The 14,665-nt window shown below is 39.4% G+C and overlaps 1 protein-coding gene across 1 annotated transcript in view; it reads right to left on the bottom strand.

Annotated features, from left to right (window-relative positions):
- The window catches only part of LOC132528171 (24-hydroxycholesterol 7-alpha-hydroxylase), a 67,840-nt gene that overhangs the window by 51,889 nt on the left and 1,286 nt on the right, over positions 1-14,665 (bottom strand). The window contains exons 2-5 of the mRNA XM_060164207.1: positions 10,453-10,588; positions 7,268-7,442; positions 5,602-5,751; positions 4,274-4,367 (exon numbers count right to left, since the gene is read on the bottom strand). Of these exons, the coding sequence (XP_060020190.1) occupies positions 4,274-4,367; positions 5,602-5,751; positions 7,268-7,442; positions 10,453-10,588 (555 nt within the window). The remainder of the gene's footprint in view (positions 1-4,273; positions 4,368-5,601; positions 5,752-7,267; positions 7,443-10,452; positions 10,589-14,665) is intronic.

Consider the following 14,665-nt stretch of genomic DNA (forward strand, 5'->3'; position numbering starts at 1 on the left):
TTTTTGGTTTTCAAGGACTGAATCTCCTCTAGCTCAGAGATTCTTTCTTCAGTTGTGTCCAGGCTACTAATAAGTCCATGAAAAGCATTCTTCATTTCTGTCACTTGTTTTTTTGTTAATCTCTGTCTAGCATTTCATTTTGGTTCTTTCCTAGGATTTCCATCTCTCTGCTTACATTGTCCATCTGTTCTTGCATACTGCCTTCTTTATCATTTAGTCATTAGCATATTAATCATATATTTTTTTAAAGTCCCAATCTGTTAATTCTAACATCCCGACCACGAATGGTTCTGATGCTTGCTTTGTCTCTTCAAATTGTGGAGGTTTCTTTTTGCCTTGTAATATTTCTTAATGGCTAGACATGTTGTGCTGGGTAAAAGGAATGGCTACAAATAGGTCTTTAGTAATGTGGTGGTTAGGTGTGAGGGGAGGGGAAGCATTCAAGTCTTACGATTAGATCTCTGTCTTTTCATGAGCCTGTGCCTCTGGACTGTGAACTTCACAAGTGTTTCTCAGTCTTATTCTCCCTCCTTAGGTGGGACAGGATGGCTAGAGGTGGCTGCAACTGGACACTCCTCTTCCCCAGGTCTGTTAGGCTCTGATAATCCTCCAGCAGGTTAAGTTCTGTTTAACTATTTTCCCCTGAGGGCAGGCCTGGTTAAGAACAGAGCGCTGTGGCATATTTCAAACGTGTTCTTTTCCCCCTTCCCCTGTCAGAAGCCCTAGGGGATTTTTCACTGGTCCACCTCCTGGAGGTAAGTTTCACAGTATTGTGGAGGTCCTGCTATGACCAGGTCCCAGGTCCCGTGGAGTTTTGAACTCTGAGAATTGTCTGCACTGAACCTCTAGCAATTCATTAATTACAGCTCGGGTTTTCCTACCCTGGCGCAGGTTCCCACGGCAGTCTCCACTCTCAGGTCTGTGCTCTGGGAAATGTCAACTCCCTGTATTTGCCTGTTGGTCTCTAGTCTTGGGGGCAGCAGGCTGCTCTGTGTCCTCTCTTTCAAGAATTGTTGATTTTTCAGTCTGTTAAGTTTTTACTTGGTGTGAGGATGAAGTGGCAACTTCCAAGATCCTTACATGTGGAATGGGAACCTGGTTTCAATAGTTGGGTAACCTTGGGCAAGTACTTTAAGCTCTCTGTGTCTCAATTTCCTCATCTGTAAAATGGTCATAATATGGACCCTACCTCACAGGATTGTTGTGAGAATTAAATGAGTTACTTCCTATAAAGTACTTAAAACAAAACATAGTACACATTACCATTTTGACGAATGTTATCTTTAAATATTTTTTTCTTTTTTTAATAAACATCTGCTCTTAGGAAAATGCAAACAACACAGAAACACAGATCTCTGGAGCATTCAGGAGAAAACCCTACCCCCATGTGCCATGCAAATTCTCAGCCTACATATCATGGGTAAGGGAATTGCCAAACCAGTATATGATAAATATTGCAATACTCTAAAACCATGCAGAGAACTGACGTTTGACATGGACGGTGCCAGGTCAGATCAGGGCCTCTCCAAGGTCACCTAGTATGGCTGCTCTCAAGTCATCACACAAATTCCATGAAAGCATTTCCTTCCTTGGAAGGCTTCCCAGATTTGCCTTTGCCAACGGTCATCCCCATCACGAGGAACAAATTCAGACATTATAACATTTTCATTAAGTTACTTGTGCACTTCGAATCTTAACTAATTCAAGTTAGGTAACAGAAATAATGGTAGCTAAAGTCTAGTCACTGCTCTGGAAGGCAAGTACGGTTTAAGGGCTTCACAAGTATTTAAGCATTCGTTCCTCACCCCAGCTCCAAGGAGCAGATCTGTTATTGTCACCATTTTACATTTGAGGAAATGGAAGCACGATTAGGTTAGGGAACTTTGCTAGTGACATGCAGCTTGTCAATGGTTGAGCTGGGATTCGAATCCTGCGAGGCTGGCCCTGGCTCCAGTGCCCACAATCTTAGCTACTAGGCTATGCTGCCCCTTAGAGACACAGTCCTTAACTCTCATGGGTTAGGGACTCAGAGAACTGCGCTGCACCAGAACGCAGTGGTTTTTCTTCAGATCCTACAACACAGAAAATACCTATTACATCACTCTCAAAGAAAATACATGACAAGAGGCTATTGCTGTTACTTACAGAGGCATGTAGTGTTTCAAAAGTGATTAACCACTCTGATCCCTGGCTTTCTGGTTTTAATAATCCCCAGTTGCCCAGGTACTAAAGTTGTTGCAAAAAAGAAATGAACAGTGAATTTGTGAAATGTGTTAACACTACGCCTGGCACAGGGTAAGTACCCCGTAAGTGTTAGTGATGTCTTATTGTTACTGTTCCTGTAATAATGGATTACCAGATTTGAAAATAATTTAAGTATAATTTTCATTTACTCCTGGTTTCTATCAGACTTACAATGCAAGTTGTTATGGTACAAAGTTTATATTTCATGAAAAATCCTATAGATGTATTTCATTCTTTTGATATGCTATTCTGTGGTGCAGTCTTAATTGTAAATGAAAATACTAGTTTAATTTATATCTAGAATAACATGGGAGAAATCACTCATGTTGAAACGTGATAAAGTTATGATGTGATAAAATGTGTGTATAATATTTAAAAAACAAAAAAACAAAAAACTTCTTCCAGTCCTTTGCTTAACTAGGACATTGAAATCGACTCATGCAGTAAAAGACAACAGAATCTTTTACTTTCTTCTTAGTCTGCATTTTTTAAAAAATTGTGGGCATAAAAACGTAAACTCTGTGTGAACACTGCTGCAGGAAAACAGAAACAAAACAGTTTTTAAAAAATGAAGTTACGCAGCTCATGAGTGTTCAAACTGAATTCTATCCCGGTCATAAACATTGAATTAGCGTCAGCAGAGGTCAAAATTTGTCTTTATTCAAAGCGGGAGTTCGAGTACCTATGATTAAAGTGCCTCATTTCTTCAGAGTAAGAAAAATAAATGCTATTCTAGAAGGATTGTCAGCGGGGAGTTTTAACTGGGGCATTAAAACCCCTGTTTTCTAGGCTCATAGATTACAGATCTATTTGGGTACAGCTTTTATACACACATGGCTTTACCTCTAAATCCTGGAAAATAATGAAAACAAAAATGTGTTTGTCTGGATCCATTTATAAAATAGATTCTTTATCTGAAACATAGTTTGTCAGTGAAGGGCATTCCAGTCTAGCTTTCTATTCCCTTTATTCCAGAGGGAGATCCCCAAACATTCGCACATTCCTTTTTTTCTAAGGTGATCTTCCTCTCCAGTGTTAAGCAGAGTTGTTTGTGATAACACTTGCTATCATAACTAAACGCAAACAAACAAAAATGTCTGATATCATCTTTCAGTGCTAAAAGATATGAAATGATTTCTTCCATGATAACAATGATAAACTCTCACACGGTCTTTACTATGTTTCAAGTGCTTTACAAATATTAACTATTTGTTAACAAAACTGAGGTCAAGAGGTTAGGTACCATGCCCAAGGTCACAAAACTGAGGCCAAGAGGTTAGGTACCACACCCAAGGTCACACAATGGTGACTGGATTTGAGCCCAGGCAGTCCAGGCCAAAAGGAATCTCCAGATGGTGAGTCTGGAGAATCAGGTAGTTTTCAAAAGCTGTCAGAGATTCTAATGAGTGGCCACGGCTGAGAACCATTCATTAGCAAGCATCAGAACCATCGGGAAGGTGTATAAAACCCCAGATGGCTGGGCTCCTAGCGTTTTGCCCTGAGTGGTTTCCCAGGCGACGTTGGTACCATTGGTCTAAGGACCACGTGTAGAGAACCACAGATCTAGGACACTTAGGACAGTGACTCCCAGTGCGTTGCTTTTTAAATTATACCACACTATCTGGTTGCATTTGAAGAAAGAAACAATTAGCCTTGGTGGCCTCAAGAAAAAAGTCAACTTTGTCGAGCTTTCTTATCTTTGCCTAATTTGCCATAACTCTCACCTGTGACTGTTGACACAACCAACTGTATAATCGATAAATATTAAAAAAATCCTCAGGCTGTTGTGTCATTTTGTTGTCTGTAGCCTCAGTTTTTTCTTATGTAAAATAGGGTTAATATCTCCCTCACTGCTGTGAGGATGCAATAATAAAATAACGTATGTAAACATCCAACACAGTGGTTGGCACAAAAATGGTATCTATGTAACACATCTCATGATTTTTAGCAAAAATATTTTTTTAACAATTGTAGTTTATGACTGTTTTCGTCTCAGGTATTTTAGCAAAAAAAGCTAAGGAATACTTACCGGGGAATTATCTTTTGCAGATCTGCATGTTTTTATATCTGGAATGTTTTTCTCAAAAAGTGCTAGAAGCCACTTTTTGGATTTTGACCAGTTTCTAGGTGAGAAAAAATATGTGGATAAATTAATTTGAAAGCACTCTAGGAGTAACAAGTCACAGCAGAAAAGGGACTATGTCTATGGAATTTTAATTATTTCTCCAAATGTCTTCTTCATTTTCAGCTGGAACTTCATGAGAAATCTACCTTCAGACTTATTAGTCCACAAGGAAAATTGAGGGGGCAAGGCAGCTACATTTTAGTATCTTTTGCAGATAAACATTTGCATTCCTAAAGGGCCGGCACTAAATAAGAAAACAAGGCTTGGGGACTTCCCTGGTGGCGCAGCGGTTAAGGATCCACCTGTCAATGCAGGGGACATGGGTTCGAGCTCTGGTCCGGGAAGATCCCACATGCCTCGGAGCAACTAAGCCCGTGTGCCACAACTACTGAGCCCATGTGCCACAACTACTGAAGCCCACGTGCCTACAGCCCATGCTCCGCAACAAGAGAATCCACTGCAATAAGCCCACACACCCCAACAAAGAGTAGCCCCTGCTCACTGCAACTAGAGAAAGCCCGTGCACAGCAACGACGACCCAACACAGCCAAAGATAAATAAATAAATTTATTAAAAACAAAAAAAGAGAGAAAACAGGGCTCATGATTTGTTTGGTCTAAGTTTGCTCTGGCTGTTGTCAGTCACAGCAGGATCAAAATCTTGCCCAGGGGCCCGTTGCTGGGTTAAGTGAAGCAAAGCAAACTGACTAAAAGCTTTTTAATCTTTTCCGACCAGTCATCATTTCAGACCAACTGCCAAGAAACTAAAATATCATGTGTTACTTTGCAATCAAACCGTTTTATAAACTTTTATCTGAGCCAACTGTGAGAAATACATTTGACCACACTTACTTCTGCCTCAGGGAGAATAAGGACTTTGGATTCTGACACGGGTCACACTTGATGATGTAGCAATGACTGTGATAATAATAAGTTGTAAATGGCATAAAAGGCCTCAAAATAGATTCTTCATTTCATTCTCATATTCTCCCCTCTCCTTCTTGTTTTTGTTCCTCAAAATGAGAATAAGAGGAAATCATCCATCTCTCTTCAGTTCCTCCCTCAATTCACACACACACACACACACACACACACAAACTGGTCATAAGAAATAGCTTCTGTCTCTTCCACTTAAACTGCTGTTATAGCTACTTAGAACAAAGAAAGGAGAGAAATGTATGAATAGCTGAGAAGAGCTTGATCAGGGAATTAACATAGGAAACAACTCTCTACCTGAGGAGACATTCTGGCAACTGGGACCCATATTCGAAACCTTCATCATAAGCTTGAAAGTGCTGATGGAACTCCCTGATTTTCCTCTCATTTGTGGGAAACAGACCTTTTTTAAAGAGCACGTTCACTGTGACCGGGTAAAGGAAATGCCTACAAAGATAGAAACACATAAAACATCAGAACCAATGACCACAGAAGAAAAGCATAGGTTACAAAAGAAGGCATTATTGAATAGCTATATATTAGGGGTAGACAATCATATGTGATATATTTTTTTTGGGGGGGGGAAAGTCATTCTTAAGAGGTTTTAATATTTGCTTTCTGTGCTCAAGATAACTTAGGGGTAACTGAAATTGTGGTCTTATTTATCTGAAGATTTTCAAATGCTTTCTAAGCAAGTATTGTTAGATCCTGACAAATGTGAGATGACACACAGAAAGAGCTCGATTCAATATGATTTCAACAAGCATTTATTTAGTAAATAATAACAATAACTGAGATACAGTTCGTAACTTTAGACAGCAGCCAAAAATAACCAAACGAAGAATCAAAGGCAATATTAGTCACCAAATTCCTAGTATCTCCCAGGATCCTATAACTTTGAACTATACCGAAAGACTGAAATATAGTATCTATCATCAGCAAGTTTTCCCTCAGGTGAATAAAATTATTTCTGCAGGGTCCTTAAATAAGGGAATATCAGAGATTGTTAATATGCCCCAGGTTAGTAACACTAAGTACTGTTTATTCCATTTTTATTCACCATCATTTCCTCACAGAAATTTCTCAGGATCTCCTTTCCCTCCAAGTTTCAAAGTCATTCAAGAATTCGCTTTGTTTTGTTGTAGATATTGGGCGTGTTAAAAGTTTGGTTGATTGGTTGCTTGTTTTTGTTTTTACTTTTCCTCTCTCTCTTTCTGGAACCCTAACAAACTATTCGATGTTGCTGTATTTCTGAGTCTGGATGGTTGGTCATGCCTCCAGCATCCCACTGAGATGGAAAAGTGCCTCATGGGTAACTTCGGTTTACCAAATCGCCCTGCGCGTGCGGGGAATTCTTCTCACAGCTCCCTGCTAAGCCCTTACGTTTGCCAGAAAGCTCCAGAACATGGCTGGGTGCTACGTGGTTCCCCCCACTGTCCTCTCCTGTCTCGCTTGCCTCTCAGTACCTCCCCTCTCAGAGGACCTGGGCTCAGTACCGAGGCTCATGGTGGCTTTCCCTCAGCCACCTCGTCAAGTCTCACAGACATCTCCTGGACCCTGGTCATCTACTTTCTGATTCTATCCTCTTCCCTCTCCTCTCAATGTCCTCTTCTTCTAATGATCACAAATTGCACTGAATGTTTTATCAAAATTGGATGCATGACAATTACATGAGGAAAATCCATGTAGCGCGTACAAAATTATAAGGAATGACTAGGGAGAAATTATTATTAAAACGTGTTAAAATGATTCTATTGGCCTATTTGCTTACCTTCAAATTGAAATGCTAACTGAAAACTGCCCATTAATCAGAATTTAAAAGATTAATAGCATCTTTTAATCGCCTAGCTAGATAGACTTCATTAATCCACCAGAAAATTTGTGAAGTCCAATGTACAGGCTTCAAATTTTTTTTATTCCAAAAAAATAAAAAACAAAATGAAATAATAAGGCATCTATTTACCTCACTAAGTTGTTCAGGTCCATGGTCCCATGAGGGCCTAAATTCTCCAGCGGTTCGTGTAATTCTTCAGTCAGTTGTCCAGTGAATCGATATAGGTTGAAAGTTCCCATTTTCCCTTTCACCATGATATAAAGTTTCTCATGCAGTTTTAAAAAGATATTCTTTGGGATTGATGCTATAAACAGAGAAAACACTTTTCAAAAGAAGCAACCACTTTTTTTTTAACATCTTTATTGGAGTATAATTGCTTTACAATGTTGTGTTAGTTTCTGCTGTATAATAAATTGAATCAGCTATACGTATACATATATCTCCATACCCCATCCCTCTTGCGTCTCCCTCCCACCCTCCCTATCTCACCCCTCTAGGTGGTCACAAAGCACGGAGCTGATCTCCCTGTGCTATGCAGCTGCTTCCCACTAGCTATCTATTTTACATTTGGTAGTGTGTATATGTCCATGCCACTCTCTCACTTCATCCCAGCTTACCCTTCCCTCTCCCCGCATCCTCAAGTCCATTCTCTACATCTGCGTCTTTATTCCTATCCTGCCCCTAGGTTCTTCAGAACCATTTTTTTAAAATAGATTCCATATATATGTGTTAGCATATGGTATTTGTTTTTCTCTTTCTGACTTACTTCACTCTGTATGACAGACTCTAGGTCCATCCACCTCACTACAAATAACTCAATTTCGTTTCTTTTTATGGCTGAGTAATATTCCATTGTATATATGTGCCACATCTTCTTTATCCATTCATCTGTCGATGGACACTTAGGTTGCTTCCATGTCCTGGCTCTTGTAAATAGAGCTGCAATGAACATTGTGGTACATGACTCTTTGAATTATGCAACCACTTCTTGAAGCAAACAGTCAATAGACCTCCCTCTCTATTCCTTGATCAGCAGAGACTAGAGCCAAAATTCACCTAGTACATAGAATCACCTCCTGCAAATAAAAGTAAGTGATCCAAGATAGACTGTGAGATAGTGAAAGTCTGTAGGGTAATTCACCTTAAGGGATGATTTGTATGAGGGTGATTAAGGAAGCCTCTGGGAAACACACATCTAGTGATTTTATTTCCATGTTTAAAACTTTTCATTGGCTTCCTATCCTTAACAAAGTTTACAAGGCGTTCTACCCTCTTTCCAGCTCTACAATCACATTGCTAGCCCTTTCTCCCTCCAAACATATATCCCAGGTATACTGAAAACACACACTCTTTTATACATCTCAGCATTTTCATGAGCTCTTCTATCTGCTCAGAATGTTCTCTACTTGACTGATCTCACCCTCCCACCCCTATCATTCCCCCCCCCCACCTACAAGCCATACATTTCTTCTGCTAACTTCTTCTCTCCTTCAAGTGTCTTCTTGAATATCACCTCCACCAGCAGGGCTTTCCTAAACTAACCCCAATAGCTTTAGCCCCACTGTTGCCTTTATCTTAGTGTTCACGCTCCTTTCCTGATACTCACACCTGGTCTGGTTGGGTGCTAAGAGTATGAATTTTTAAACTCATTACACTATTCCTTTATATTTTTCTTTAATCCTCTTTTATTGTCTTCAAAGTAAGTTTTCCAAAAAATAATTTTTAATTTTATATTTCATCATCCTATTACATGTAGGATACATTTTGTATAAGTTAATGAAAAATAATTTGTGGACTTCCTGAGCATGCATTGTCTCCGTGGTAGGGAAATAATTGAAAGGAATGGGAAGCTGGCTCAAGAGTAAATATTAAGATATTTCATCTGTTAAATAGAAATATTTAAGCATGCAAGTCCCCAGGGGAGGCAGAGGTGAAAAAACGTGATCACTTCAATACACCTATGATAGGTGAGTAAGTTGGTATATTTTTCTCAAGGAATATGTGAATTTACAGATCAAGAGTCTTCAAAATATTTGTATTTCTTTGATCTGGAATTCCATAGTCTAAATATCAAGAAGCATTAAAGGGTCAAAAAACTGGACCCAGCATGTTGTGATGTTTCGTGCAAGCAACAAGAAACAATCATCATGCTACTGATCAACTGATAGCCTTCAAAACAAACTTTTTTGTCTTAATGGCAAGAAACGCATAAGAAGAAGCTATATGAAAATGAACTAAGAAAGATGCAAAAAGGGAAGCAAGGAGAAAAAAGATGGTAGAAGCAAGCACAGACATTGTGAAAGCAGAGAAAAGAACCAGGCACAAAATGAACCAGCTCTGCATTCTTGGGAGGACAAATGGCCTCAGCATGTATGTCTGCAGCCTGGGAAGAAATAAAGGCAGACACGGGCTTCCCTGGTGGCGCAGTGGTTGAGTTTGCTTGCCAATGCAGGGGACACGGGTTCGAGCCCTGGTCCAGGAAGATCCCACATGCCACAGAGCAGCTAAGCCCATGCGCCACAACTACTGGGCCTGCACTCTAGAGCCCGTGAGCCACAACTACTGAGCCCGTGTGCCTAGAGCCCGTGCTCTGCAACAAGAGAAGCCACCACAATGAGAAGCCCGCGCACCGCAACGAAGAGTGGCCCCCACTCGCCGCAGCTAGAGAAAACCCCACACACAGCAACGAAGACCCAACGCAGCCAAAAATAAAACAAATAAAATAAATAAATTTATTTTAAAAAAAAAGAAAAGAAAGAAAGAAAGGCAGACAGTCACACTGGAAGCGTGCTGACAAATTCAGTCCAGCAGTCTCTGAGGATGGGGAAAGAAAGGGCACCAATTATATGAAGCTGAGCCCCACTTACCTCAATAACCCCGTGGACTATGACAGGAAATGCCATAGTAAAGGGCTTACTAAGCAGTGCAGTTCTACTTTCAAGGAGCAGAGTAGCAACATGAGATAAAGCCAAGAGCTATAGCCTGTATAACATTGTATACACAGCGGCAGAGCAGAGTTAGTGACAGTTTGGGAGCTGCAACAGGCTGCAGATGCCAATATTTTCCCAAGTAAACATCAGTGAGGTGACCTCACCTCTTACACATAGCTAATGGATATCCAAATGTTTTAGGTTGCCAATAATTTGTTCTACATGGGCTGAATTCATCACATACTCTTTTCTATCCCTACTCTAAAGAACAGAATAATGGGCCTGCCTCATTCTTGATAGAGGAGCGAAGATGTGATTGTTACCTAAAACTGCTCTTGGATTCCATGTTGTATTTCAAATGAACTATCTGAAAATACTGTTTACCTGTACGATACACGGGACTTTGCACCGCTAGTTCAAAATTTACTTCTTTGGATTTTAGAAACACATTAATTCCCTCTTCTTCAGTAACAAAGGTCATTCGGGTGCCCAGAGCAACGATTGTAAATATCGGTCCATACTGAAAGAAAACACATAAATACAGACCATATTAGTAAGCATTTCTAATAAATAAGTTACTGGACCATGGGTTATGCTTCAGACAGTGTTCCTCAAGAGCCCCAATGCTGAATTCACGGTCAAGATAAAAACTATTATGATTATATATAATAATTATAAATTTTGACTGAGCAAAATCTAAATTATAAAAATCTTAATTTATTCTGTTGTAATATTTAACCTTCCTTTTGATAGTGTTATTATTTGCTTGTACCTTCCTTTCTGGTAGTAGAAATAATAATTAGAAATAATGATTGGAAATTATATCAAACACTGTGATATTTGAGTCCTGTTTTCAAGATTATCAGGAGGGTCAGAAACAACCTATGGTTGAACTTGGTTCAAGAAAAAGATAAACTGCTGACTGATTTCACCTTCAGTCTGTAGTCACTCAACAATGTCCCGCAATCCCCAAATTTCTGTAATGTGCTCACTTTCTCACTTTCCAAAATGACTCACCTGTTCACCTAGCCCAACCCTCTCCACTCTGAGAGGGTGTTCCTGCTTTGTAACTCACTGGGAAAATGAGCACTGTCAGCTTCTCACCACCAGAGCCTGCAGACAATTGTACCCATTTGTACCCATTCTCCATGCCTCCCCTTGAGTTAACACAGGTGGAGGGTCCTGCCCCTGGGAAATGCCCACCCTCCTTCACTTGTGTTATGGGTTCCACACTCTCTCTTTGTTCTATGTGTACGCCTTCTCTCTCGTACACCATCAGTTTTGCCTTTTCTATCAGATAACTCCTAGGAACCTACAGTCATCCTCCAGTGCAGAGTTTGGTTTGGTTTAAGGGAGTCCATGACTTTATTTGGAGAAAAATATATCATTATTTTCACTGGCCTCTGATTATAACATTTTCTTCAGTTATGAATGGAGGCAATACACCACAATCTTCCCCACGACTCTATCCTCAAAAGAGCCTCCTGTTCCAATTGCACTTTCTTAGATTTGGTGTCTTTTGGCATCCATCTGTCACAGGGCCGATTATATTAGCTATCTTTTCTTCTTCTTGATGCTCAGCTTTGGTGGCCTCGCTACTGGGTAGAGACAGCCCTCCCAGGGCTAGCCAGTTTTTAGAGACAGCAAAGGACTCAGCCATCCAGGAGCATGCCACTCATAGGGAAACCAACCCATCTTGAGTCTGTGTCCCCGACCACCTCCTGATCTAACTCTCACACGCCAAGCCAATAGTATCCTTGCCCTAAATCATCCCAGGGCGAGGCACTAGGCACCCGCAGACCAACCTTATAGCCCAAAGCCCTCAGAAATGATTCAAACTAGTCAATCCTAAATTGTTTACCCTGCCTCGCCTTGCCTTTCCTGAGCAAACCCCAATAAAGGCTCTGGCCAGGGCTTTCTCTTGCTCCCATCTTCTGCCTCCTGACAGGGTGCTCTCCCCTGTGGCCCTGCATGGCGTGCAGTGACCCCCGCCTTGGACCTGTGAGTATAACAACCTTCCTCCTTCCAAGTCTCATTCTCATTTCCTCCTATGGCTGTACTGACTTTCCCAGACCACATCCGACATGTACATTTTTGGAAAAACCACCCGTACTTTTATATCCCATTACAGTTATTATAAATCTCTCGAAATATCATTTAGGCTCATCAGTACTTCAATATTACAGTCATTTCCAGATCTGCATGAAATGGCACGTGATAGCTCCCGTGACACAGTATTGGATGCCATCAGGCAACTGTGGGCCCAATAATCATTGATCCCCCAAATAGTGAAGTCTCATTTTCTTCCATTAGTGATCCAGACATCTACATTGCTTCCCAATACTCCCTACCTAGTATTGTTTATTAATCAATACTTAGAAGAAGATGAGTCGTGTTCATCATTGAAGGTTTGTTCAAATGAGAATTCTTAACTTTGCATTAGGAAAGTGGCTTTTGGTAATACATATAGGCACACGGGCCACATTGTAGGCAATCTTGATCATCTCACTTGATAGTGAGTCCATGTTCTAGTTTCTCAAGTCTAACTTCTGGGAGCCACCTCTGCTCCTTTTCATTCTTTCACACACCACATTCCATCCACCAGTAATTCCTACTGCTTCCATCTTCAAAACAGATCCAGCCACTTCTCAAACTTCCACTGCTATCACCATGGTACAAGCCACCAAGATCTCAAGCTTGAATTCTTGCCAAAACCTTCGAATTATCTTCTTTCTTTTAGTTTTATGTTCCTGTTTTTAACAGAGCGCCCAAAATGACCCTTTAAAATTTAAATCACATCACATCACTCCTCTGCTCAAAACACTCACTAAGTTTCCCATTTCCCTCTAAGTTGCAAATGTATTCTCAATAATCTGTAATAACCTATATGGGAAAAGAATCTGAAAAAGAATGGATATATGCATATGTATAACTGAATCACTTTGCTGTACACCTGAAACCAACACAACATTGTAAATTAACGATACTCTAATATAAAATAAAAATTAAATTAAAAAATACATTTACACTTTGAATCTGATAATTTACTCCACAGATATACTTGCACACATAGAAATGACATTTGTTGCTACATTATTTACAATAGTAAAATATGGAAAACAAACCATGTCAATCATTAGGTGACTGTTTAAGTGAAATGATTCAGGGAATATTTTGCAGCTTTTAAAACATGCAGATGCTTCTGTTTCTGTGTAGGATGAGAGAAAAGAGGGATAGATAACACAGATCATATTTTTAAAGGCGTCAGAGAGTTGGGGAAACAATAAGAACTAAATGGACTAAAACTCCACAGAGAAGTGTGTAGAAGCGAACAGACAATAGGTCATCATTTATTTCCCTGGTGGCATCTGTGAATTCTGAGTATCAATCAAGGTCAGGACTGAAATAGGCACCTGTGAAAAAATCTACAGATAATAAGAAATTTAATGGTGAAACATTGAACACTTTTCCCCGAATATTAGGAAGAAGACAAGCTTGTCTATGCACACCACTTTATTCCACAATATATTAGAAGTCCCTCTTTATTTATGCAAGAAAAAAGAAATAAAAGGCATAAAGATCAGAAAACAGGAAATAAATTTATCTGTTTGTAGGACATATTGTGTATGTATAAAAATCCTAAGAAATCTACAAAGTAACTATTGGAACTAATAAGCGAATTTGGCAAGATCACAGGATACAAAGTTAATATACAAAAACAATTGTGTCTTTTATGTGCCAGACGGATACCACTGGGAAACAAAAGTGAAAACAATTGTATCTACAATAGCCTCAAGAACATAAAATATTTCAGAAAATAATTAACAATCACAGGCAAGACCCCATCACTGAAAACTACAGAATATTTCTTAAAGCAATTATATAGCTAAATAAACGGGAGAGGTAGTTCATAGAGGAAGTTCATAGATTAGAAGGCAAAATATCATTAAAAAGTCAATTCTCCCTCAATTTTTCCATAGACTTAACAAACTTCCAAACATTCTTCCAACAGTCTTTATTATAGATATTGGCAAGCCAACTCTAAAATTTATATTAAAATGCAAATAATCTTGAATGCCACATCAATGACAAAAAAACATGAACTTTCACTACCTGATTTAAAGATTTACTATAAAGCTGTAGTATTTAAGATAGTGCAGTGTTAACAAAGGAGTGGACATACAAATCAATGGAATAGGATAGAAAGGCTAGACATAGATCTACACATGTACGGTCAGTTAATCTTTGAAAAGCTGCAAAGGCAACTCAATGAGGAAAGGAAAGTCCTTCAAGAAATTATACTAGAACAATTGGACATCCAGAGGTCCAACTGAAACTCAACCCTTATGTAGACCTTACAAAAAAACTAACTCTAAGTGGATCATAGACCTAAATGTTAAATGCAAAACTATAAACCTTTTAGAAGAAAACAGAATAATCTTTGTGACCTTGCTTGACCTTCTGAGACAACCTTTTAGAAACATTCCTTAAGACTTATCAAAATCATATGCCTAAGGAAGGCTATGGGAGACAAAGAAGTATTTCCTTAAAAGATAGTATTTTTCCCTAAGATTTTCGAAAATACAATCTTGAGTAT

Source organism: Lagenorhynchus albirostris, chromosome 10, assembly GCF_949774975.1.
Source record: "Lagenorhynchus albirostris chromosome 10, mLagAlb1.1, whole genome shotgun sequence".
Lineage (NCBI taxonomy): Eukaryota > Metazoa > Chordata > Mammalia > Artiodactyla > Delphinidae > Lagenorhynchus > Lagenorhynchus albirostris.